General features: G+C 44.0%; 1 protein-coding gene across 5 annotated transcripts in view; it reads right to left on the bottom strand.

The window, feature by feature from the left end:
• Positions 1-144: 144 nt before the first annotated feature.
• Positions 145-24,789, bottom strand: part of fam13b (family with sequence similarity 13 member B) — a 69,871-nt gene continuing 45,226 nt past the window's right edge. For 2 of the 5 annotated variants that reach the window (XM_069171361.1, XM_069171362.1), the window contains exons 8-23: positions 16,709-16,753; positions 12,606-12,701; positions 11,969-12,116; positions 9,946-10,043; positions 9,126-9,177; positions 8,680-8,809; positions 8,000-8,071; positions 7,176-7,449; positions 6,915-7,056; positions 5,942-6,023; positions 5,014-5,202; positions 3,356-3,570; positions 3,024-3,107; positions 2,411-2,506; positions 1,873-2,294; positions 145-306 (exon numbers count right to left, since the gene is read on the bottom strand). In XM_069171361.1, coding sequence (XP_069027462.1) covers positions 201-306; positions 1,873-2,294; positions 2,411-2,506; positions 3,024-3,107; positions 3,356-3,570; positions 5,014-5,202; positions 5,942-6,023; positions 6,915-7,056; positions 7,176-7,449; positions 8,000-8,071; positions 8,680-8,809; positions 9,126-9,177; positions 9,946-10,043; positions 11,969-12,116; positions 12,606-12,701; positions 16,709-16,753 — 2,251 coding nt within the window. In that variant the 3' untranslated portion in view covers positions 145-200. The remainder of the gene's footprint in view (positions 307-1,872; positions 2,295-2,410; positions 2,507-3,023; positions 3,108-3,355; positions 3,571-5,013; positions 5,203-5,941; positions 6,024-6,914; positions 7,057-7,175; positions 7,450-7,999; positions 8,072-8,679; positions 8,810-9,125; positions 9,178-9,945; positions 10,044-11,968; positions 12,117-12,605; positions 12,702-16,708; positions 16,754-24,789) is intronic. The other 3 variants (XM_069171365.1, XM_069171364.1, XM_069171363.1) reach the window with 3 other exon arrangements.

Below are 24,789 nucleotides of genomic sequence, written 5' to 3'. Positions count from 1 at the left end.
GAGAGAGGGAGGAGAGGGAGAGAGAGAGAGAGAGAGAGAGAGAGAGAGAGACATCACAAGTTTAACATGCGTCTGAAATCCAAGCAGCATTTTAAGTCGATCACCTCATCCGACAGGAGACGTCTCGTTTGCGTTTTTATTGTGTGTGTGTGTGTGTGTGTGTGTGTGTGTGTGTGTGTGTGTGCGTGTCTCCTTTCCACCTACCTTCCATTATGCTGGTAGAAATCTTCCTCAAACTCTCGGATGGTCTTCCTCAGCTTCTTCTTCTCGGCCCGGGCCTTCCACAGCTGTTCCAGCAGCTCTGGCCTGAAGGACGATGGGAAACGTGAGGGACGCTGGTTACACGCGCTGCCACGATACCACCGCGAGACCGGACTGTTAAATCACTTGAATTTTGAGCGTAATAATTACACGTTGGGTTTTTTTAATTTTTGTTTTTTTTTAAACAGGAACTGATGACCCAGAAATGAAGACTTGAGTTCAGAGCGAGCAGGAAGTGAACTGTGGTATCGTGAGGGATCAGCTATCAGGACCATGTCCGAGTAAGAGACCTGGATGTACGAACCTGAGCTGATTAGAGATGTTAGGTGTGTGTGTGTGTGTGTGTGTGTGTGTGTGTGTGTGTGTGTGTGTGTGTGTGTGTGTGTTGCACTCAGCAGCTGAAACCAGTGTTTTTCTTTGTTGTACGTTATTCCCGCTCGTCTCTGCACACTCAGCAAACTGGGAGAAACGAGCGATTCTTTCCCTCCCTGGAGTTCATGTTAATTACTACGGCCCCCCCCCCCCCCCCCCCCAAAAAAAAATAGCTCACACCAAACAAGAGAGAATTTATCACAGTAAATGTGAGGTCTTCCATTTTAATTATTTCTTTCTGTCATTCTGTCTTTGTTGAGTTTTCAGCACTAATTACATCCCCATTTATTTATCTACGCTGCCTGTTAGAAAAGTGAAAATTAAAAAAATGTCTGCGGTAAATGTCGAACGATGTCAAATTTGCTAAATGATGAGGTGGATTTACGGCAGCTGATTATTTTCATTATTATTTATTCTGACAGTTATTCTTCTAATTAATCATTTGTTGTGTAAAATGTCATCAGTGTTCGTCGTAATGAAGTAACGTCTTGGAAATGTTATGATTTTTCAATTTGCATAAACTGAAAGACTCGGAGAGACACTGGAACTGAAAACACCTGTAAAAATGTCATCAATACAATTATATTTACAGCAAATTCAAATTTCTGCCACAGTTAATCCATAAATTAATATTGTTAAATGTTAAATAGTTCCCATTTATTTCTTCAGCCAGAGGTAATTGGAGCATTTTTAATACTTTGGGATGTATTCATAAAGACTCCTGCCTCCAAAAGTTACTTCGAGTGACGGAAATTTGAAGAAAATTCTGACAATTACGACGTTTTTCGAGGACAATTTCCCCTTAAAAGTTACCAGTAGATCCTCGTGAAGTTATTCACAAAACATTTGAACGCAGTTCAACTTTTCCTCCACCGGATGTCGCTGTCCATCGTGTGCCGTTTAACGCGGAGTGCGTTTTCTCCTCAACCAATCACATCTTTTAAAGGGACACAGCATATCCAGCAACAGGGTCAACCACACCTTCACTCCAGAGTTCCTGACAAGTTTTCTAAATCTCTCCAAAGCCGAGACTCCTTGTGAGAATTCTTTGGCTCAGTTCGGAGGCCTCAAGGGATTTTTAGACGGTGAGAGAGCATCACTTTTGCTGCACGTAACCTTTTTAAGAAATTCGAAAGATGGATTTAAGGCCTTAAAATTAATCTACAAACGTCCTGTAGTGTGTGTGTGTGTGTGTGTGTGTGTGTGTGTGTGTGTGTGTGTGTGTGTGTGTGTTCTTACATGGACGAGGCGTTGGAGCTGGATAGCCGCAGGTCCAGCGCCAGCCTCCCCGACCCCTCCTCCGTCTTGTCTCTCATTGGACAGTCGCTCTGCCCGTCCGGTTGGTTCTGGCTCCTCATTTGTCCGTCGGTCGAGGTCATGAGGTCGACGGCCATGATGACCTCGGAGCTCTGCATCTCTCCTCCGCTGCTCTCGCCCTCCTCCTCCTCTTCTTCTTCCTCGTCATCCCTCTCCTCCTCCCTCTCCTCCTCCTCCTCCTCCTCCTCGCCGCCGCCTCCTCCTCCTCCTCCTCCTCCTCCCCCTCCTCCCCCGGCTTTCCGCTCGTCCTCCTCCTCTTCTTTGATCTCCTCCCAAAAATGAGCAGTTTCCCCCTCGATGATTGGCTGGAGGGTTTGACTCCGCCTCTTGCTAGAAGGGGATACCTGAGAGAGAGGAGGAGAGGAAGGAGGTCAGCGCATTTTATTCACTCTTCTGTCATCTATTCATCCGTCGACTTAAGTGCCGTTAAGTTTCAGAGGAAAGTGCTGCTCGTTCTCACCGTGATGGGTGTGATGCTGACTCGGGTGAGCATTTGTTTGACGAGTCTGTAGCGATCGTAGAGAGGCTTCACGACCAGACGCTCCTCTCTGGTCACCTGGAAGACGGCGAGACACAACGCGTTTGAAAAAAGTCTGGAAATGTGCAGAACGTCAGTCAGAATCTGATTTATGAGCAGATCCAATCTGATCACATGCAGCAAAATCTTAACAGCCAGACATCACGAGATACCATTTTTGGTTTGAAGTACACTTCGGACAGCCTCTTTGTAAATCTATTTAGGTCCGACTGCTCTGATCGGATTTCAGTTTTTCCTCACTGACGCCGGTGGCGACGTGCGCGTGAAATAAAGCGGCGCAGGCGGCCTCCTTCCGTCTCTGACGCCGTCTCATTGTCTTAAAAAAAAACAACAACAACCTGCGCTGCCAATTTGGTTTGTTGCCAGCTACTTCCACCGTGGAGCGCAGCGTCATTACTAAAGCGACCGACGAGGACGAGACTGAACGTGAGCATCTCCATAATCAGCCTGACCGCATAACGGCCTCTGGACGCGTCTCTCTTCCCGGCAGCTGCACCGAGCAAATTAAATCTGCGCAGGATGTCGGTGAGCTCACCGGTCGACCGTGCAGGCCTTCGTAGTACAGGAGATTCTTCTGGAGGACCGTCTTCTCACAGGACAACTGCTCCTTGGTCATCTTCTACGGACAGAAAGACACAGTTCATTTCTGTTGGGAGCGTTTTTGTAGAATTGGGACTAAATCCATGAATTTGTAACGGTTGAAAAAAAAAAATGTAAAAAATAATAATTGTCTGCATCACAATCTCTCCTGCTGTCAGTAAAGTTGACCTTTGCCCCCCCACCATCCCCCGACATCTAAATCAGGTCAAATTTGAAGCGGTTCTCTCACGGTGTTCCTGAGTAATCACACTTTTATCTGCTCCTCACCTTGATGTCTTCAGGCCAGCCGTCTTCCTGCCTCTTCCCTTTGACCTTTCGCTGGATCAGCTCCAGCGTTTCCTCCCTGGTGGGATGGGGACCCTTGACCTCGCCCGCCGCGTCGTAAAAACTTTGATCCAGCGTGGAGCCGAAGCTTTTGGGCAACGTGTTGCTCCGGGGACGAGTTTGAGGGCCGAGCTCGCTCTCTGCACGATGTTTGGCATCTGAGGAAGGAGGAACACGTCGATGAGGAGGAGGGAAGTAAAGCGAAGGGGGAGACGACGGGGGGAAAAAAAAAACAACAACAAAAAAAAAAACAACGTAAAACGTGGAGGGTGGAGCGGGTGAAGTGTGAAGGAAGGAAACCAGGATGAGAACAGAGAGAAGAACACGCGTCAAACATCTTTCACTGGACAGTCGGACATGCAGGAGTTTATCAGACAACATCGATGGGTGAAGTGAGCCATCACAAAGAGAGAAGAACATGCTGGGACAACACACCCTGAACGAAAACACAACACCACACCAAGTAAAAACCCAAATACGAAGAGAGAGAGAGAAAAAAAAAAAAAAAAATCCTTCCGAATATCTTTATGAGTGTCTATGACTGTGAAATCAGTTAAATAAAGAAGACCGAGGGGCAATCGGATGGCGATAAGCTGTAAAACATTGTGCTGCTGCCCCCTGAATATCGTAGCAGCTCTAGATGAGGTCCGGCGCTGCGTTACGTGGAAATCACACCGTCACTCTGTTGTTTACGGTCAAAAAGTTCAGAGACTGTCCCTGGTCCACATGAAAAGAAAGCAGCACAGCGTTTGTCCAAAACCAAAGAAGGTGCGTCGGGTCAGGGACGAGCCGGTGGGTTTTCTTTTGACATTCGCGGGGTTGTGCACCATGAATTAACCCCCCCCCCCCACCCTCCCCACCCCTCCCCCGGCGGGGACAGACTGTCAACGCGGAGTTCAACCGTGACGTTCTGGGGGAAAACATTCGGCGCAAACGACCTGAACTGCGGCGCGGCGGCACTTTGGTTCTCCTACATGGCAACACGCCCGCTCAGCACGTTCAAAACACACAAGTTTCTCGCTCACGAGAATAAAATCGCTGCTTCCCACGACCTCTACTCAGCTCACCGCCACGTCTTTCTGTTCCCCAAACACCGGACACAAACCTTTATGTTTTCTCCGTTCAAGTTTCAGGTCTATACGTACCAGTGGTCACATGTCACTCGGATGCTGATGTAACTTGGAATACTTACTAACAAAGCTTGTAGCTTCCTCCTGCTCTGTGTGCATCACTTTCCTGCACAAAAGTCTCTGAACTTTTTGACTTCACCACAAAATTATTGTTCAACTTAAGTTCAATATTTGGTACGTAAACGTATTTATATCCATTTATTAGCTGTATTTTCTTTACGTATCGTTTAATGAGTAAACATTTCATCAATAAACACCTTACAAGTTACGTTGTTTCTAAATCCAAACCCTACGGCTCTCACACTGCTCCAAACTGGTAAAAGGCGTCTCTCCATTTAAAATCCCGTGCCAACATGCTGATTCAACAGGAAACACACCAAAACAAGGAAGCAAGATGCTCTTCACAAAGCCGCCTCATCGCAACTGTCAGTAGTGTTTGTGATGTCTACTTACTGAGGGGTTTGTACTTACTGAGGAGAAACGGTCTAGAGCTGAGTAGGCCTGAGTAGGGGTGGAGCGGGGGGGTGAGTGTGTGATGGGGAGGTGAGCAGATAGAGGAGGAGGAGGAGGAAGGGGAGGAGGGAGCATGGTGGCGTCTGTATGAATGGAGCAAAGCCTGGTGCCTCAGCGTGCTTCTGGGTAAAAGGTGGTGCTGGCGTCCTGGTTGGCCGATCAGTCAATCAATCAATCAATCGGTCGTTGGGCGATAGGAGGAGGAAGGAGGAAAGTGGAGAGCGGGTGCTCGCGTTATTCTTTTTCAGTTTTGATTTTTGAAACAGTGAGAAATGTTTGGGCCACTGAGCTGCTGTCCCCTCTCAGAGGGAAGCTGGACGAGCGTCCTGGGGTTTGTTCAGTAAGGTGAAACGATGCAAAGGGGAGGAGGATTTCGATTCTGATGACGTCAGATTTTTACATCTTAAAATGTGTTTGGGATTTGTCTACTGGCAATGAAAACTGGTTCGTCAACAAACTAGTTTCCGAAAACCACAAATTCTGCCATCTGTTTGTGCATAAATGTCAGTATTTGCCAGCGCTTCACCTCACTGAAGGGACTCTGCAGGCAATGAATGTGGGTTCACAAGGACGCGCCAGCACACTGGAGGGTGGGAGCCACGCATGTGAGAGCCACGTCAACCCCGAACATGTGCATGTCTGCTGATGTTTGTTAGAGCAGCACACATGCGATGTTGCTACAAAAGTCAGAGGTTAGGAGTGGGGAGGGTCAAACTGTCCGGCGAGGAACAGGATGGCGCGCAGGCACTCTAACCCCGACACACACACGCACACACACACACACACACACACGGGCACACGCGCACACACACACACACACACGCGCACACACACACACACACACACAAATTGACGTTGGCAGGGAAAAAGAAGGGAGTGGCTGTACCTTTAATCTGCCTGCGGATCTTCGTCAGGTCGGTCATCCATTTGAGGACTTTGGGGTTAGCTGCCTTGTCTCCGTGAGAGGGCTGCAGAGAGACACCGCAGAGGAGAGAAAAGGTCAAAACATCCGAAAGACTTACGCCGAGCCTCAAATATGCAAAATATTACATCATCGGGATTTGCGACTGCCTTCGGGACTGTGGAGTCAGTCCGCCATGAATCAAACTGAATGTCACCTTGGCGCTACTTCAAATTGCAAAGGCTGTTTCTAAGCTGTTAATAGGCATTTTAAAAAACGCCTCACTAACGAACGTTATCAGTAAAAGCTGCTGTGAACTGGCAGCAGAATCAAACGTGTTGTTGCCTTTCAGCTACATGTTGTTGTTGACAGACCGAAGTCCTCTGCAGTCTGCACTTTTTCAAATACTTTCAATTCATTTATATTTTGGGCTTTTCATTATTACACGTAGTTTTAGAATTTCAGAAAATCGTATAGGCTGCTGCATCAGATCATAAACTCCTCCATCAGATAAATTACTATATGAATAGTGAAAAAACTATATTGTATATAATATATATAGATATATATACTGTTTGTATATAATGTATATAGATATATACTGTACTGTATATACTGTGCATTTTATATTTAATATTTTTACGGCTATTTTATTGCTTTTCTATTATTCTATTATTATCTATTGCTTCCTGTATGCTACTGTAGCGAAAAAAAATTCCCCTCGGGGATTAATAAAGTAACTACCTAACCTAACCTAACCTAAAACGGTCCTGAATAAAGGGTCTATAAGTGATTGGACTGTGATTACTATTCAAAATCATGCATGTCAACACACAGATGTACTTAAAATCAATCAGTGATTTACTTTTTTAACCATTCTGCTACTTTCTAGAAAATAGTTTACTCATTTTTCTGCTCACTAACAGTATGATAATACGAGACGCATTTCTAGTTTCACCTTGTAGTTCCTCTCCTTCTCGAACTGCTCTTCAAACTGCTTGATTTTCTTCTTCAGATGCTGGAGCTTCTTGGTGAGTTGGTGGGTCACTGAATCCCCTCCTCTCATCGCCTCTTTGGAGCCAAACGATGCTCGCCTCGGCCTGAGGACACGCAAGCATGAAGTCATGCCAGAAAAACACCGCTGCTCTAACTCGGGCCGAAAGGAAATGACTGCAGGTGAGACAGTAGTCGACACCTGGACGTCCGGGCTTCGTCGTACCTCTGTGCTTTGGTGGGTGAGGTGGCGTCCAGGTCCTGCTGGAGGAATCGTTGGGAACTGTGCGCTCCGAAGTCGAGGAAGCGCCGTGCCAGGAGGTGAGGGTGGGAGCGGGAGGAAGAGGGGGAGTCGTCCTGCCCTCCCTCCCGCTCTTCCTCCTCGCCCTCCTCCTCGAGGAGCAGCGGGGGGAGAGGGACCATGCGGCCGGCCAGCGGGGAGAGCTGCGCCTCGCCGCTCTCGCTGTCGTCCTGCCAGGATTTGAAAGCTGGGACGGGGTCTGCAGAGACGAGGGGAGGACACAGAGAGGAGTTAAAGGGAGTTCAGGAGGTCAGCAACGGAGGGAGAGAAAATGACATCACTTTACTAACACGCGTGTGAGAAAGCTGCAGCACACAGTATCAGTATTGCTGAGTGTCAGCACTTCGCTAACGAGTGGAGTTGAAGGAGAAAAAGGAGGAGGAGGAGGGTCGTGACAATAACGAGACGGATAGAAGAAGAGTGAAAAGTGCAACCAGAGAGGAGGAAGGCGTCCTGATCAATCTGCCCGGTGAGCCTGCAGCAGGAGGGAACAGTCAAGATGAGAAGAAAACAAGTCTGCCGGGCTGCCTCATTAAAAATCCGATGGAGGGAAAGAGTGTTACACATGCGGGAATTTATTCATGACCAACATCACACGAGCGCATTTTAAAAAGCGAGAATATTTGAGTTAGTTTCCGACACCGAGTTCACGCCAGCAAGCAACCGCCTTCAAAATCCAGTGAGACGGGGGGGACGAGAGGAGCGACGGCAGACCGCTGGAGGGGCGCGCACACGTGAAAACTACGTACCTTGGCCTTCCCTTTGCAGGTGCATACATGAGAAGTCGATGGGAGGGAGGTGGAGATGGGAGGGGGGTGACGCTGTTTGGGTGGAAGGAGGAAGAGGACGGAGGAGGAGGGACAGGGAAGAGGAGAGTAGCAGAGAAGAGGAGCGATGAGGTCAATCGTTCGTAACAACTTCACTCACCAGCATTCATTCATTCATTACAGGTGTGTGTGTGTGTGTGTGTGTGTGTGTGTGTGTGTGTGTGTGTGTGTTTAAATCCAAAACACATGATGTTGAAGTTTTTCATCAGTCACACTGGAACAGAAACGTGGAGAAATGAAGGAGGCAACACGTAAAAGTTTGATAAAATCATAAGAGATTTAAAAATTTGAGAAAAGTGAATTTCAAATTTCAGATATTTAATTTGGGAGGATTTTTCTCGATTAAACATACAGAGAACAATTAAGTCTGACAGAAAACAGTAATTACACGACGGTAATCATTGCGTCATCCTGGGAGAAAATAACTACAACCTTTCCAAAATATTTTTGGGGATTTAATGCATTTTGTAAATTGATAAGTTTAATAAATAAAATGAAACTACTGAATGGGTCTTTTTCTTCCGTGCCACTCTTCAGAATTTTTTCTGAATAGTTGGGCTGCACCGAGCCCGTCTGGATACCCGAGACAAAGGGCTACGTACCTTCCCATTGGTTGTCAGGAAAAAGTTGGAGGTGGGGGTTGTGGCCGGAGTTTGGTTGGCATGGCGACAGGTGGTTCCGGTTGTTCTCGCTGGTGTTGGCGTTCTGATCACAGTGGCACGAACTCGAGTCCTGGAGGAGGAGACGCAGAGAAGGACGATTACAGTAAATAAGACACAAATAACTGAAGATGAAAGTAGGAAAAAAAAAAAAAAAAAAGGCGAGAAAGACAGAAATTAATTAGAAAGAAGCAAAACAAGGAAAAAACAAAGCACAGAGGGAATATTCTGCCAAACAGATTGAAAAAAAAAAAAAATCCCATTTCTAAATTTGTGATTGAATTAAATTAGAATTTGAAAGGCTGCTTTGAAACAGAGGAATCCTAACAGAAAACATTTGGGAGGTAAAACAGAGAGACTGTCATATATTTCCACACACGGCTACTTACACAGGTTATGGTGACAGTCTGCTCCATCGTGTCGAGGGGCTGATTGTCCTGCCTGAAAACAAATATCAGAAAAATGATGCAGCCTTTACCCAAAAGAAAATGAAAAACAAAACAACTACTACTCGAGTCGTGTCTCAGGTGGACGTTACAGCTTAAGTATGTTTTGCTTCAACATCAAGAAGTAATATGTCGGTTATGGATGCGTAGATTATTCTGACAGAAGTGCTCTTTTTTTCCATGTGCTGACCAGTCACACCACTGAAACCACATTAAGGCGGCGTCAGACCTCGCCTGTGGAAGCTCTGAATAAACAGCTGATGAGGAGTCACACCACAGTCACGCAGCTAAAAATCTTTCCACATGAAAATGAAAACATTTGCTGACAAAGCTGCCGTTTCAACTGCAACTGCAACTTGTTTTTACTGAATCGGTGTGAAACAGCCTGAACCATTATTACAATCAAACACCGGAAACCTCAGTGACGCCGACTCTGCATTTTAACATCCATAAAGCAGAGGTGTGCTACAGCGCCACGTGTTGAAGTACATAAGAATCCAGCGTGACGTAACACGTGTCGTGCGAGAGAGAGAGAGAGACGGGAGATAAAGACGCGCTTCAGATGTGGCGAAAAATGAGCTCCGCCTGAGACGGCGTGTCGAAGTGATTTGTAAACGTCGAGTGTCAAATGATCAGTCACAGGAACATCATCCGCTCCCGTTACGAAAAGAAGAATGTCGCTCTGTTTGTGTTGAAACTGAACTCCGTGAGGCTGCTGATGTTTTAACGGCTGAAACCAGAGTTGGAGGATTAAAGAGCTCACCTGGCAGTGTTAAAGTTGTTCTCAGCATCTCTGACGGCCTCTGCGTCCAGGTCCATCCCCGAGCTCTCCTCCAGGATGGTGACAGAGTCCAGGGAATTCTGGGAGAAGGCGACAGCAGGAATTTAACATGAATGTGTTTAATGAAAACAGCTCGGACGTTTAAACAAAACTGGCAGAGCAACGCAAGAGACATGAATGGGCAAAAAAAGAAACTGAGTTCAAATGGGAGCGTGACATAAACAGCTGCATCCCTATTTATTTCACTTCCTCTTGGGTATCAGGCTGCTAAACGGTAGAAATCCAGTATAAATAGATACTGAAATGTGGCGTCCCACAGACTACTACAGAGAAGCTGCGGCCATCAGAGTGTAAAATTAAAGTTAAAAACTGCAGTTCCTCAAATGGCCTCTTGAGGCTGGACCATAGACTGTATATAAAAGTGGACATAGATTCAGGGTCTGAAAAATGAGGCCGATGCGGTAGCGCCTTTGACTCGGTATCACCGAAGGGCCACCAAGGGTTGGTTCCCCCATTCAACTTCTCTCATGAAATACATAGTCAATACATTTTATCTACAAGTCATTATAGTGTCATTTGCTAAAGACACTCCTTAATATTAGTTTTCTCCTGGTGTAATAATCATCCCATCATTTATGAGATATTAGGCCTCAAACTAATGGTGATGTCGATGTCCACCATGTTGTCTGCTGCTCACCTCTCCATCTGGACACTAAAAGATGAGAGCCTCCGATTCTCAAGGGGGAAATCAACATTGAGGGCAATTAATTTCCTGTTGGAAAAATTACTCAAGAGGCTTGGTTCAAAATCAAACAAATCGGACATTTACTCTTGCAAGAAGGAGCAAATACATGCCATCCTCAAATACATGCCATCCTCAAAGAGAGGTGTCTATGTCACTCCTCCTCCTCCTCCTCCTCTTCCTCCTCCTCCTCAGTTGACAAACAATTGACAGTCACTCCCATTCCCTTTGTATCTGTATTCATATGGTAATATAACCATAGGACAGGGGAGTCGTCAATTAGATGCGGAAAGTAAAACAAAAGCAATCACTTGCAAATAAGACAGAAAACAAGAGACCTTTCGGAGCCTACTTGACAAAGAAACTTTCCGAGCCACAATGCAAACGAGAGGAAGAGACAAACCTTACTACAAAGGTGAGACGCACCCTGAAAGCATGACCACCTATAAATAATGGATGATTGACTTGAAAATTACAAAGACCAAGCGCATGTACAGGTGGCTAAGATCTCTGTCTAACACGAGGCATCACTGTGATCCAAAAATATGTTTTTTTTTTACCCAAATGTGAAGAATGTGGACTCAGGGATTTGTCTATCTGTGTATTTACCTCTGACGTAGAGAAGGTGTGAAAAGTTCTCGGCCTAAACCTCAGAAAGAAGCTTTTCACCTCTTTCCCACCAAACAGCACTTCTTTTTGAGTCCACAACGGCCTTATGTGATTCAATTATGACGATATGTTGATAAGAACAAAACGCCGCCTGTGTGTTTTCGGTAATCCGTGTGCGTCTGAGTCTCTGTGTGTGTGTGTGTTTTGTGAGACAGGCCGGTGGTTGTCTCTCGCTCTCTCGCCGCCTCGGTAGAATTCCAGCGACAGAAGCAGAACAAAGATGGACTGTGCTGATAAAATCAAACATTCAGCCTCGGAATGAACCGACACACTGAGACAGGAAGGAGGTTCGCTGTGGGAAATATGCTGCGAGCCCACACAGCAGCTGGTCTGGATCTGGGTATTTTGTGTTGGTCTTTTTTTGGAGGGAAATCTCCATCCTCTGATTTCATTTTCAGTTTGTGTGCGGACGGGAGATCCTGTTTTTTTTTTGTTTTTTTTTAACCAGTGTGACACTCATGTTAAACTTAATGAATGATTCTGTGCAATTTTTGCATGTGTGTGTTTGTCTAATGTCTAAACAGGTTGTTGACTAAAGCCTTGATATCATGTGTTTACTCTGTGTGTGTGTGTGTGTGTATGTCTCCCACTGACCTGCTTGTCTTTCTGACTTTGCTGTATGTGCTGCTCGGTCTGTATGAGTGGGGTCTCCCCTTCAGTGTGGCAGGGACTGTCCTCAGGGTCAGTTTGTTGCTCCTCGTCTCCATGGCAACCCCGGTCTGCAGGCTCACTGGGGCTCACCCTGGAAAAAAAACAAAAACAAGAGAAATGTTAACAAAAGAATGAAAGCACCTTTTTATTTGAAATCAAATAACTCGACACTGAATTAATGTGGCTGCCTTGCATGGTAGCCTAAACCTGTCTATGTTGGTATGTAACATCTTTACGGTGTGTGTGTGTAACCCACACTTCCGACTTGACATCTTGTTTTGTCTTAACGGGGTGTGACCTCTGAACAGCTGCTGCCCTCAGACACGCACCGTTTGCTTATCGGCATCGCTGCGTTCGGCGTGTTTACCGGTAACCTGAACCGCCCGGTTGGCCTTGTTTCTGTCGCACATGATGTTCAACATGTCAAATATGTTGCTTTAAAGTCATCCGATGCCACTTTCAACCACCGGAGAATCTGCGTGATGTGTGTTTCTACCGTCAGGTTTCGACTACAACGTTTTTCCTACAGGTGTGAAACACACCGGGCCTCATGCTTGCGTTAGTGGTGTCACGCTCTCACCCCTGGCTGTCATAGTTGCTGAGGTCTTGGTCGATGGAGGTTTTCAGATCAAAGAAGTGCTGCTCCACTGCAGCCCTGATGGTTCGCTGGATTATCCTGAGGACACACACAAAAACACATCAGATTAATTTACGTAACCGAGTTTTCTATTTATACATGTTTTTTTTTTGTTTTTTTTTACTGTGTGTGATGAAGGTTATGTTTGGTTTAGGCTTTGAGGCTGACAGATTTATTTCAAAACAAGATTCAGCCTTGTAAACTGACCGCAGTCTACTGACCTTCATACGTTTTATTACCGAAGGTATGTTACAAAATTTTGTCCATCTGAGATGTTGGTAAAGTGTTTATTAGAGACTCCGTGTACACCAGACCAGAGCCAAAGGTTTACTGAACTACTTTGGATGAGATCCTGTGACCATGTTTTCTGTTTATTCAGTACTTCTACTCCACACAAGAAAAAAAAAAAAAAAAATCCCACAAGCACCAATAAAGCTACTCGAGTAAATCCACAAGAAGAAAGTCATAACCACAAGCTGAGCACCAGCACTGCAGGAACATGCTGCTTCAACCCGCGGCGTAACAAGCGGATCAAAACTAACTGATGCCTGGAACTACTTTGATAACCAAAATTAAAATACTTTAGTTATGCTGCAAACCCATTAGCTTTCAATAAAAGGAGAATTCAGTGCTGGAAATGGATAAATTATTCCCGCCCTTGTGCCATAAAACACAAGATGAAAGCACTTTGACACTCCTGTAATAATGCAGACTTGAAAAAAACACTTTGTATTTTCAGAACCTGCACTGACGCCTTATTTGGGAACAAAACGTGTAGCAGTATTTACAAAACTAAAAAGACTATACTATAAAATTTAACTCGAAAGCGCTACAGCTACGTGAACCCACAGCACAGCCAACGCAAGTTATTTTCTAATCCTTCATACACTCCAAATTCTTTTTACTGATGAGGACAAATACTTATTATCATGTTTTAACACATAACTGTTATGTCAACGGCTAAATACACTGTAGTTACTATCCTTTGTTCTACAAAGGTTCAGAATTAATTCATGTGCTCCTCAGCTCAGTTATACTGAATCCAGAAAGCTTGTTCATTCATTTAATTAATTTGTTTTCAGACTAAAAGTTTAGCAGCACTCAGTCACGATCTGCATGTTAAAAACCTTCATTTCTGGAACCACACGAAAGCCTCCTCACAAAATACAACCTGTCAAAATGAATTATTTGTACAGAAAATGTCTACTAATCAATCAACAGACAAATGATTGGAGCTTAAAATGACTAATGTGTTCATCTTTGCTGAATACAAGAGCATATTTGGCAATCGGGTAAACGCAGTGAAACAGTTACTAAACATTAATAATGTATCAAACATTTTGAGAGACTATTAATCACTAAAATGTTTTCTTTTCCAGTCCGAGCTATCTAACAAGTCCTTATTAAGTCAATAACCCGGTCCAGTTCTAATAGGATTAATAAGCTTTAACTGGAGTCGGAGGAGAAGGGAGGCGAGGACGTTGCGGCCTATAAAAGGTAAAGCCAGCGGTCACGCTCTGACCTCCTCCACGCCGACATGCAACGGATGATCCTGCAGGCTCTGCTGAGGTTTAATTCACTGGACCACGTTTTTTTTTCGTGCGACGATAATGTATTCCTCGCTCATTTACTCCGGCATCTCGCGGTCTGTTAGCTTTGTCACTGCTCCAGCTCAGACAGCAGTGGAAGCTGCAGAGCTGCTAGGAAAAAGACATTAAATGGGAAAACACCCAACAGCTCGCTCCGACTCCTCCACACCAGCTGCTCTCACGGTTCAGCTCTGCAGCGAGTTTCATCTGTTACACCAACTTATTCTCTCGTCTGTACATTTATGTTATCCAACAGATAACGACGTCTTTAAATCACGGTTGCTCCGTACCGCTGAATATTTTAAAATCAGACTGGCTCTATGGAACATATTCACACCAGCTTGGCACTGAAACGTAACTTTTAGTGTCTTTTATGTCCATTTAAGGTAAAAAAAATTAATAAAAAAAAATAAAAAATGTCGGGTTGAGGTGAAATAATTGTGTGCGAGTTGTGAATATATGAACACACACACACACACACACACACACACACACACACACACACACACACACACACAGACAGACAGACAGACACACAGACACACAGACAGACAGACACAAACTGTGCACCACATGTCCACCTTTTGCCTGCAGCTCCGCCCCTGCCTCCCGCCGTGGGAAGCCCCACTAATAATAACTTTACATCACACACAAACAGCCATTTCCAGAAAGGAACACGAGCAGGAAAATATGATTTCTTATTTGCAGCACCGTGTCTGCTGCTGTCGTCTACGTTTTTCCTCCCGACAGAGGAGAGGCCTTTGAACACATCGTGGTAGCCGGAGGGAAGAGGAGACATTTATCACACTCAGAGGCACAAGACTGTCAAGGTAACCGAAGCCCTCGCACTTCGAATGCACTTCCTGAAATGATCTTGGGTGACACGGTGAAACTCACCAAATCTCTGTCACTGCAAGTGACATGTTTTTTTTCCCTACAAGCAAGTACCACGAGATTCTTGACCAGTTGGAGCTGTGCTTAAAAACAAAATGTTTCTTCTTATTTTGGTGCTTTATAAAATGTCTGCATAAAGTTTAACAGCCAAACAGCTTTTTAAAACCTACAATTCAGCCCACAGGTGTCTCAAACTGTTTAGGACCTTCATCCACCATATTTTTGGTTAAAAATCTTTTTTGTTTGTTTTTCTGTTTGTTTTTAAAGTGTAAACTTGCACAATTTGTTTGTTTAATCAGAATGAGCTGATTTATTTATTTAGAAATACAAAAAGTGAGCCAAACAGGCTATTCTTAGCATATTGCAGGAAAAAGCAGCCCAAAGCAACAAAGCTTTTAAACAATTAGCCCATTAATCGATTCGTCAAGGGCCAAAATTGTAATCATTCACTTTATTAATTGGACATTTAAGTAATTTTTCAAGCAAACCGCAAAACATTCCTTAGTTGCAGCTGCTATCTTGTGTGAATTTGCACTAATGTGACAGTAAAACTGGATATCTTTTGTATTACTGGTTGAACAACACAATTTCATTAATCAATGAACAAAAAGAAGAGAAAAAATGAATAAACCGTCGCACTGTAAAAAAAACAAGACGGGTCTAGACTTAGTACTGCATATGGCTGGATCATCTGAATATGATATCGTAGAGGGCTTTTAATTTGAAATGAAAACAGGAAGTCCTGGCACTCGGCTGAGCTTTCACACAAATGTTGCATCTGGTCTTAAAGGGTTAAAGATGTCTCACTGTACTTTAAGTACTTGTGATGGAAATGTTGCCCTATTTCGGGACCAGGAATAATATGCAAATGAATCGTTAATGAGAACAACTGCTAGTTTGAATCCTCACGATGTGACTGCTTTAATAGGACCATTTGGTGCATTGTTTTATCACTGATACTTCTGAATTTCCTCACTCCTGTATTACTCCTCGGTCCTGAGACGGCTCCGTGCCCTCGAGCTTTGAGGTCAGTAAACGCACATGAATGCACAACATCAGAGAAAATGATTTTCCTCTGTCTCCATATCAAGCAGTGAGGCAGCAGAGGCCTGACAGTCATGTGATTGCTGAGTTCATGTCCCCGGGGCTCTGAAAGCACCGAGCCTTGCAAAATGCTTTGGTTTAGCTTCATAATCAAAACACTCAACCCTTTCTTTCAAATCCACTCCTCTCGGTGCTGCCTGCACGTCCGTCTTAATTTCTGTTGTTTTATTTAGCCTCTTGAGCAGATGGTCTTTTACTGCCTCACACTTCGGCCAACTCTCCCTCTCTCTTTACACATTATTTGCAGCTTTTCTATCATAATATCCTGATATCACTTGAATACGCAGGAGCTTGATTACAGATTTTTCCCAATTACTCACACATAAAATGAGTTGTCAGACTCAATTGTTTCACAATGTACCACAGCTCAGAGTGTGTAAATGTTTTTTTGTTTTTTTTGTGTTGCACGTGTCGTGGAGCTGTGATGCATGTATGAGCGTGCGTGCGGCGTGCACTTACTCTGCAGAGTCAGCGGGCAGGATGGATATGGGGGAGAGGTGGGAGCTGTGGAGTCGGACAAGGGAACAGGACAACATGGTTAGAACATCACGTACTCCTCCACTCACGTACGCACACAAAATGACCTTGGATGGTGTGTGTCGGGCAGCCACAGTCAAAACAGGGAGGAAGACTGAAAATATTTATGCAAACAATTTTTATCTGTGTGTGTGTGTGTGTGTGTGTGTGTGTGTGTGTGTGTGTGTGTGTGTGTGTGCGTGCGCGCGTTCAGAGGAACAGAGCAGAGATCAACTGATGAGTGAGTTTTTACAGTAGAGGTGAAAACGAATGAAACAAAGACGAGTGAAAGTCAGCATGATGAGTTGAATAGAAGATCCCTTGTGCCAAATGACAATATCAAGCAATGTACTACCACCCCCCTCCCCCCCACCCACCCACCCACACGGTTTGAGTCAGTGGCGCCACTCTGGGTGGGCAGATTGTTATTTAGGCTACAGAGATCTGCTCGACCCTGCTGATCAGATAGAAGGCTGTGTCATGCCATATTTGTTCTTCTGTGTTCCTCCAAAAGCAAGGAAGTGTGTGTGTGTGTGTGTGTGTGTGTGTGTGTGTGTGTGTGTGTGTGTGTGTGTGCGTGCGTGCGTGCGCGCAGCATGAAACAGGGAGGTGGCTGAGATGTGTCCTGACGCTGGATTCACAAACACACTCAGCGACAGGAACGCCTGGACTTCAGTTTTACGTAACACTCTCCAACACAACACACACACACACACACACACACACACACACACACACACACACACACACACACACACACATTGAATGCAGCAAGAATTGCTCAGGTAGATCAATAGAGACTGAATTATTAATGGCTGATAGGAAACATCTTCTTTTACCATCTCTTGTCACTCTTGCATTTTTCCTCTCATCATTTCTGGCTCCCTTCTCTCATCATCGGGGTTATATTCTTCAAAATCAATTCATGATTAATTCGTATAGTCTTCTTTCACCTCTTCGTACTCCGTCTTTCCCTCATTTGACCCCAACATGCCAAATAAAAAGTCTTCTTGATATCATCACTGCCACCTGCTCATCTTTCTCTCAACTTTCCCTTTTTCTTTCTCCTTCATGTGATCACCTCTTTAATCTCCTCCTCCTCCTCCCTCGTTTCTCACCGACTTTGAATGCAACAACCATCTCACGTTCCCTTTCTGACACCATAACCTTGATGTTGCATGTGTGATGGAGAGACGGACTTAAAGAGAAAGAGAGGTGCGAGCAGATTGAACAGTAAGCCTGCCAAAAAAAAAAAAAAAAAAAAAAAAATATGACTGATTGTGAGAGAAGAGGAAAAATGAAACGTGAAAACAGACTCAAAAAAAAAAAAAAAAAAAAAAAAAACCTGGACATTTTCTTTTCTTCTCTTGCCCATTACATTTGACTGATTAAGTACTTGGATAATGTTGTTTTAGCTTCCTTGGGTGAGTCCAATGTTAATTTTGTCGAGTCACTGCCTGCCTGGAGTTTACATCAGATCCCTTGTCCTGTGAGTCAACACTGCCTTTTAAAGAGGAACGCAGCCTGCAGGGTCCCGTCAGCAGCGACTGTCCCCTCAACGCACTTACAACATCTGACAGCAGCGACTGTCCCCTCAACGCACTTACAACATCTGACAGCAGCCTCTCCTGCTGAGCTGTGCCCTAAAGGGCCACGCTGGGTGGCTGTATCTCTAACAATAGATCTTTGATGGGGCCCTTATGGACGTTATACAATTGCCAGAGGCCCCAAGTAGCAAAGATAACATCTAATCGTGCACCTTTTCGCCCCTGAGAAGGAAAAACTACTGTTGGGAGGTGTTTATTACATGTGAAATTTAGATTAAGTCTGGACACTCCAATAAAGATGCAGAAATTCACGTGTTGGCAGGATTTCTCTGAGCTATGTTCAGAAATATTAAGTGTTTAGCTTTGCTGTAGTCTTTGACCTAAAACTACCAAGTGTGTCACTGGAGTTGTCAAATGACGGCTCGGCTCCCAAAAAGTCAGATTAGAATCGTCCCCGACGGCGGACTGAGATAAGACATCTTAAGGAGTCGCAAGGTTGTTTGTTGGCAGCAACACTATAAACCTTTGATAGTGACCAGAAGCAAAGAGTCACTTGGATAATCCCACAGTAGCTAACAAACGGTCCGATTGTTTTCGAGCTTTATTTCGCGAATGATGACGGATGCCACATTTTGACTGTTCACCGATCTGTGTCATCACTCTTTAAAAGGTTTAAATTTGATGTAAAATGAGATTTAAACATCATCATTCACCAATTGCTTTACCACCTATGTCCTACAGGCATCTGCGTAAACTGAACGCTGTCCAGAATCTGTCAGATCGTATCAGGCTAATCTGCAGCCTGCTAACCAGATCCCCGAGCATGATCACTGCAGGAAAGCGGCTCTCCTGCAGCAGGTCACCGGACGCACGTATGCGTCATCCGACGGCTGGCGAACGCACTTCTGGTTTCATTTCACCAGAAAAGAAAATATGACCTTTCTAAAACAAGTGAAAACAGAACCACGGAGCTGCAGCTGACCAGGTTTGATCCATTTTTAGAACCCAGCGATGAAATGTCAACTCAACTTTATGAGGGTAGTAAATTAGTACCCGCATATATTTTGACCTTTCACATATTTATTTATTTAGTCATGTGTTATTTAGATAAAATGTATGATCAGTGCTGTTTAAACATGCAGGAAAAAGCACTAATGGACCACATCATTTACACTTTTACTGCCAATTTACCTTTAAACATGACATCATACCTGACATTTAATGATCCATACTTAAACCTGCCGCTTGGGTAATTGAACTGTACCAAAGAAAGCTGTTTCAGTACAGTTCAGATCTTATTAGGAACTTGTATTTATTAAATACCATATTTAGTGTCAGTAGTGGAGAGGATGAACTCATTAGGCTTCATATCATCTTTTATTCTAACCTTTTATGTCTCTGGCAGGGATGTAAGATAAAATCATTGAGAAACATGCCCTGCTGAAATATACTGCAGCAACATGTATAAACCTGTTTGAGCTTTTTCTTATTTCCACCCTGTTGCAGCGCTTCAACACCTCGGTCAGTCCAGTGTTCACATTCCGCTGCATTTTCACGTTTGGGCCAAAACAGCCGAGCCGGTTTCTGTAGTTGTGCAAGTACCTGATCACAAATATAAGGCACGAGTGCGTTTCACACGGCTAACTGTGTATAAACTGCGGGAGATGAAACGCTGCGCTGGGAGTGTGTGTCAGCGGCCTCCTGTCAGCTGACGAGTGACACAACAACAACAACTCGGCATGACTGAGGTTTACTACATCAAATTCACCCCCAATTTATTTATTTATTTTTTTTATTTACGACAAGTTCTCCGATGGCTGGACAGAAAGGAGACCGAGGAGATGAATGTGTGAGTGCGAGTACAAAAGGTAAGTTAGAGGTTAGTTGTGATTCCACAGCGGTGCTGTTGTCAGCAAAGCAGACTACAGACTGCAGTCTACGCATTTACACACACACACACACACACACACACACACACACACACACACACACACACACACACACACACACACACACACACACACACACACACAAGAAGATGCAGGTCACGGCTCTGGCTCGTTGCCTCCTTCAGACATAAATACACTTTTTCTGCTTAAGCCGTCCCTTTCCCCTCACAGCACCTCCTGCAACACACCCTCACATGCACCCAGATGATCACGAGCACGGGCATCATCTTACATCACATAAACAGCTCTCCTCGAAACAAGAGGACAATTCACAGTCGTTCGTGTCGGGCCAAGAAACCGTCCCAGCGACTCACGACCGATGTTTGCATTCAAACAGTCCACGACTTCACAGACAGTGCAGGTCCAGGACTTAACATCTGTTTGGGCTTCTGCCTCAGTGCTGCTCGTTTGTTTGTTTCCATCAGGTGCTTTGCACTCGGCGCAATAAATAACTGATGGGAGCTCTGCTTCATTTATTTTCTCTTTAATTATCCCACAGTCATTTAGCCGTCTGAGAATAATGATCTATTTTGTTTCGCTGACTCAACAAATCTTCCACGGCAGTCATTTACCTCTTTATCCCACCTTTAATTCCTCCCTCCGTCTGCGCAGTCATGATGAACTAATGCAACACTACTAATAGCTCGCTCTAAATAGTTTCGATTTTTCAGCGCTGGTTGAGAGTCTCAGTTTCTGGCAGCACTTAAAACTGCTGTCTCCTCACTATTTTCATTATAATAATCAGTTAAAACTGGGGATTATGTATTTAATTACTTGACTATTTAAATGTCAGAATATAGTCAAAAATATCAAAAATTTCTCAAAAGCAAAAGGTGATGTCTCACCGAGCCAATATATATATAATATATTTAATTTTAGGGCTGCAATCAACACTAGCAATGTTGATAAATCAATTTGCCCATAAAATATTAAAACGCAGTTTAAAAAAAAATAAAAAAATAAAATAAAAGACAAAAAAACAACATGCAATTTCTTGGAGCTCGAGGTCGTGACATAAAAGGTATTTTTTGACCAACATTTAAGACCTTTTCACATACGGCAAAGAAAAGCATCAAATCCTTAAATTTGAGCAACTAGAACAAGAAAAGTTAGAAATGAATAACTTATTAAAATTGTTGCTGATTGATTTTCTTAGAATCGACCAGTCTATCATTTGGCTACTCCTTTTAATTATATTAAATGTTTATCTTAATTACATCAAAGAAAAAGCAAATCAATACATCCGAGAGACTGCAACTTGGTGGACTTTAATCATTTATCAATGGGCGGATTAAATTCCTGTCAAGACAACAAATCGATTAATGGACTGTTACCAGAGATTCATTAGAAAGGACGCAATTTGTCCCACTATCAATTCACTAATCCACAAATAATGCCAAATCATCTTCAAATGTTGCTTGCTAAAAGCTTCTTGGAGCACTTTGGGTCTCCATAATATTAAAAAAACAACAGCTGTTACCTTCTCCTGTTGTGAGTGCACCTACATGCTAAAATGTGCACATCTCGCATTTGATTGATGGAGGGTAAACTAACAGAAAAATGCTCATTAAAATGGACAAGTGGCATTATCCTCCCTGCTGTGTCGTAAAATGTTAACACACTTTCAGCCAGCCCTCCTACTTTCTTTTGATCTAGATTGCATAACACAACACCAGCTGTTAAGCAATGTGGCCCCTTTCTCCTCATCTTCCCCGGGGGTCTTTCTACACAACAAAAGACCCCCCCCTCCCCCCCAACCCCTCCCTCGTCTCAAACAATCAAACCTCATTTCTCTCCATTATTCCCCGTATAATAATGTTTTCAAACCGGCCAGGTTAATAAGGTTTCCACAAATTCAATTACCCTTTCAAAACTTATTCCATTCATTTAGCTTTTCCCTTTTTCATCCTTCAAAACAATCCAACGCACATGCCGTTTGTTTTTTTCATGCATCTTTCTCCCTCCACTTCTCATCCACTCATTCATTTATCATCCGGCCACATATTTGCTTTCTCCTCCTTCCATTCATTCTTTCAGCCTTCAAATCATTTATTCCAGTCAGACGACAGGAGTTACATAACCTTGATGTTTACCTCTGCAGCAGAATGTCACAGGCCATTCTCATTTTTCCAGCTGTGTTTTCTCTCACTGTGATCTTCCCTTTTTGTTTTCTTTTGGCCGCTTTGATGGCGGAGGATCCAGTGTTCAGTGTGAGGGTTGTCTTGTGTGTCCGGCGGGCTGTTTTCTCTGGTCTCCCCAGCGCAGTCAGCAAGCTAACTGGTAGGTCATTAAAGTCCAGCCTGTTTTTATCTTTCGAACGTCCAGCGGAGCGGCGGCACTCGACTTTTACCCAAACTCTGCACGATTTCTGTCTTTCTTTTCTTTTTGCCTGCTAGCCACAAGTCTCATCTCCTGCAGGAGCAGTATCCAGCTGTTAGCTTGATCTTGCTGAACTCAGTCTGTGCTCCTTTCAGATTTCTCCTCTCTCAGCCTTGTATCCAGTGGGTAGGTTATCCCAGTTGAGCACTTTGAGGAGTCAGCGTCAGTACCAGCAGGTCTAGCAGCAGAGCCAGGGTATCGCCAGAGTGCATACTGTGGCGTCCTCTGAACCGGTGTGTGTGTGTGTGTGTGTGTTTGTATTCTTGAATGCGTGAACGAGTGTGTGTGTGTGTGTGTGTGTGTGTGTGTGCGTGTGTGCGTGCGTGCGTGTGTGTATGCGAGTGAGGTTGCCTCACTCTGCACTCCGTCTGTAAAAGTGCTGCAGTAAACATCCAGAGCTCTGCTCAAATATACGAGCTTCTGATGTAACCAGGCAACAACCCCAGGAGGACCAATGGGATGGGAGGGGCCGAAGTTAGGAGCCAATTGTAAAGAGGGAATGAGTTGTGTGGGCCAATCTTGAGGCAGAAAGTGGGAGGGGGTTCAATTTTTTTTGGTCCACTCGGTGGGGATTATAAACTCAGCAGTTATTACAGCCAGCCCAGTGGGCTGTGAAATGCCGTGCACATACGCACGCACGCACGCACACGCACGCACACACACGCACACACACGCACACACACACACACACACACACACACACACACACACACACCTGTGTCTTTTACATCACCCTGTATGAGCCCTCTGCAATGACAGCGTATCAAAAGCATTAATACATTTAGTGATTTACAGACCACTGAGGGAGAGAAGCAGCGACAGTGATGCAGAGAGACAGAGACAACAGGAGAGCAGGTATGAAGGCTAAATATTAAGACAAACAACAGAGCGAGGGGGAAGAAGGCAGGACAGAAAAGGAATAGAGGTCCCTCTCAGGGTATCATGACTCTTTAATGTGCCTTTTTAAAGTTATTGTTGTGTTTACACTGGCAATCAATGGACAATAAATAACCCTGATTAAACTAGGTGAGGCTAAAAAAAAAAGAAGCTTAAAAACTAAATCATAAAGTGATATCTGCGATCCACTCACAACGAGAAGCAATAAAATCAAACACAGACACTAAAGCAGGGGTCTCAAGATCATCAAGACAAGAATCACAGACCATGCTGAAAAAAATATTTGAATATTTGAAAAGCACATTAGAAATGAAGTGTAAATATTAAACAAAAGGAAAATAACCAAACACCAGATCTGGTGCTTTGTGAGATTTAAAGGTACGTGAAAAGAAAATGTGGCTGTTGTGACTTCCTTAGAGCATCTGATTTTAAATACTGTTTTGTTTCCTGTTTCCTGGGAAACACTTACGACGTTCCAGAAATTCCTCCAGAAGAGAGAGGACACTAATTATTAACACCTCTTTGGCGTTCAGCCTGACCGGTGTTATTGTCGGTTTTACCTCGCTCGAAAACGAACTCGAACTCTATCTTCTGTGACGAAGACAAAGCAACAATGGTGGAACGTGTCGACATAAAGAGGCTTCGGCCTCAGCAATCAATAATAAATATTGTTTCTGTTGGGGATTCAGGAGCGTGAGCGAAAGCCAGAAAGAACAGTTGTGGGTGAGCGCTGATAGCAGCATGCCGACGAGCGGTGCTATCTAGGTCAGTTAGTATATCGTGTTACACGTTGTTCCTCGATGCTATCGAAGAAGTGAAGGGTGAGGGCAGGACAAGATGAAGTGGAAGGGAAGAAATGGTCAAATACTATTGACCAGTTTTTAGATCAATTGTGAATAAATAGGAATGAGCATGAATCTGAGTTTTAAAATAAACATTCATGTTTTATCTGTCTTGAGTTTTGTTTTTTTATTCACCAAAGTAAACAACTTGATATCTTTACAGTATACATGACTATATCATGTTATTATACTGTATGAGCTATAAAGTGAACAGGACTCTTTTAAAATGGTGCCTTCAGGGACACTCCAAAATGAGATTCTTCAATCAGCTTGTTTCACAAAAGAATACAAAAAATTCCATGATACTTTATACTTTTTATGAGCTTTGAGCTTTTTAAAAAAACTGTGGTTTCGTTTCAAAAAATATTTCATATATGTTACTATACATTTTAGTCTATCTCTTATCTATA

Source organism: Embiotoca jacksoni, unplaced genomic scaffold (genome assembly GCF_022577435.1).
Source record: "Embiotoca jacksoni isolate LCO1_2020_lvr unplaced genomic scaffold, fEmbJac1.0.p SCAF_5, whole genome shotgun sequence".
In the NCBI taxonomy this organism is placed as follows: domain Eukaryota; kingdom Metazoa; phylum Chordata; class Actinopteri; family Embiotocidae; genus Embiotoca; species Embiotoca jacksoni.
This window is presented reverse-complemented; position numbering and strand designations above follow the sequence as displayed.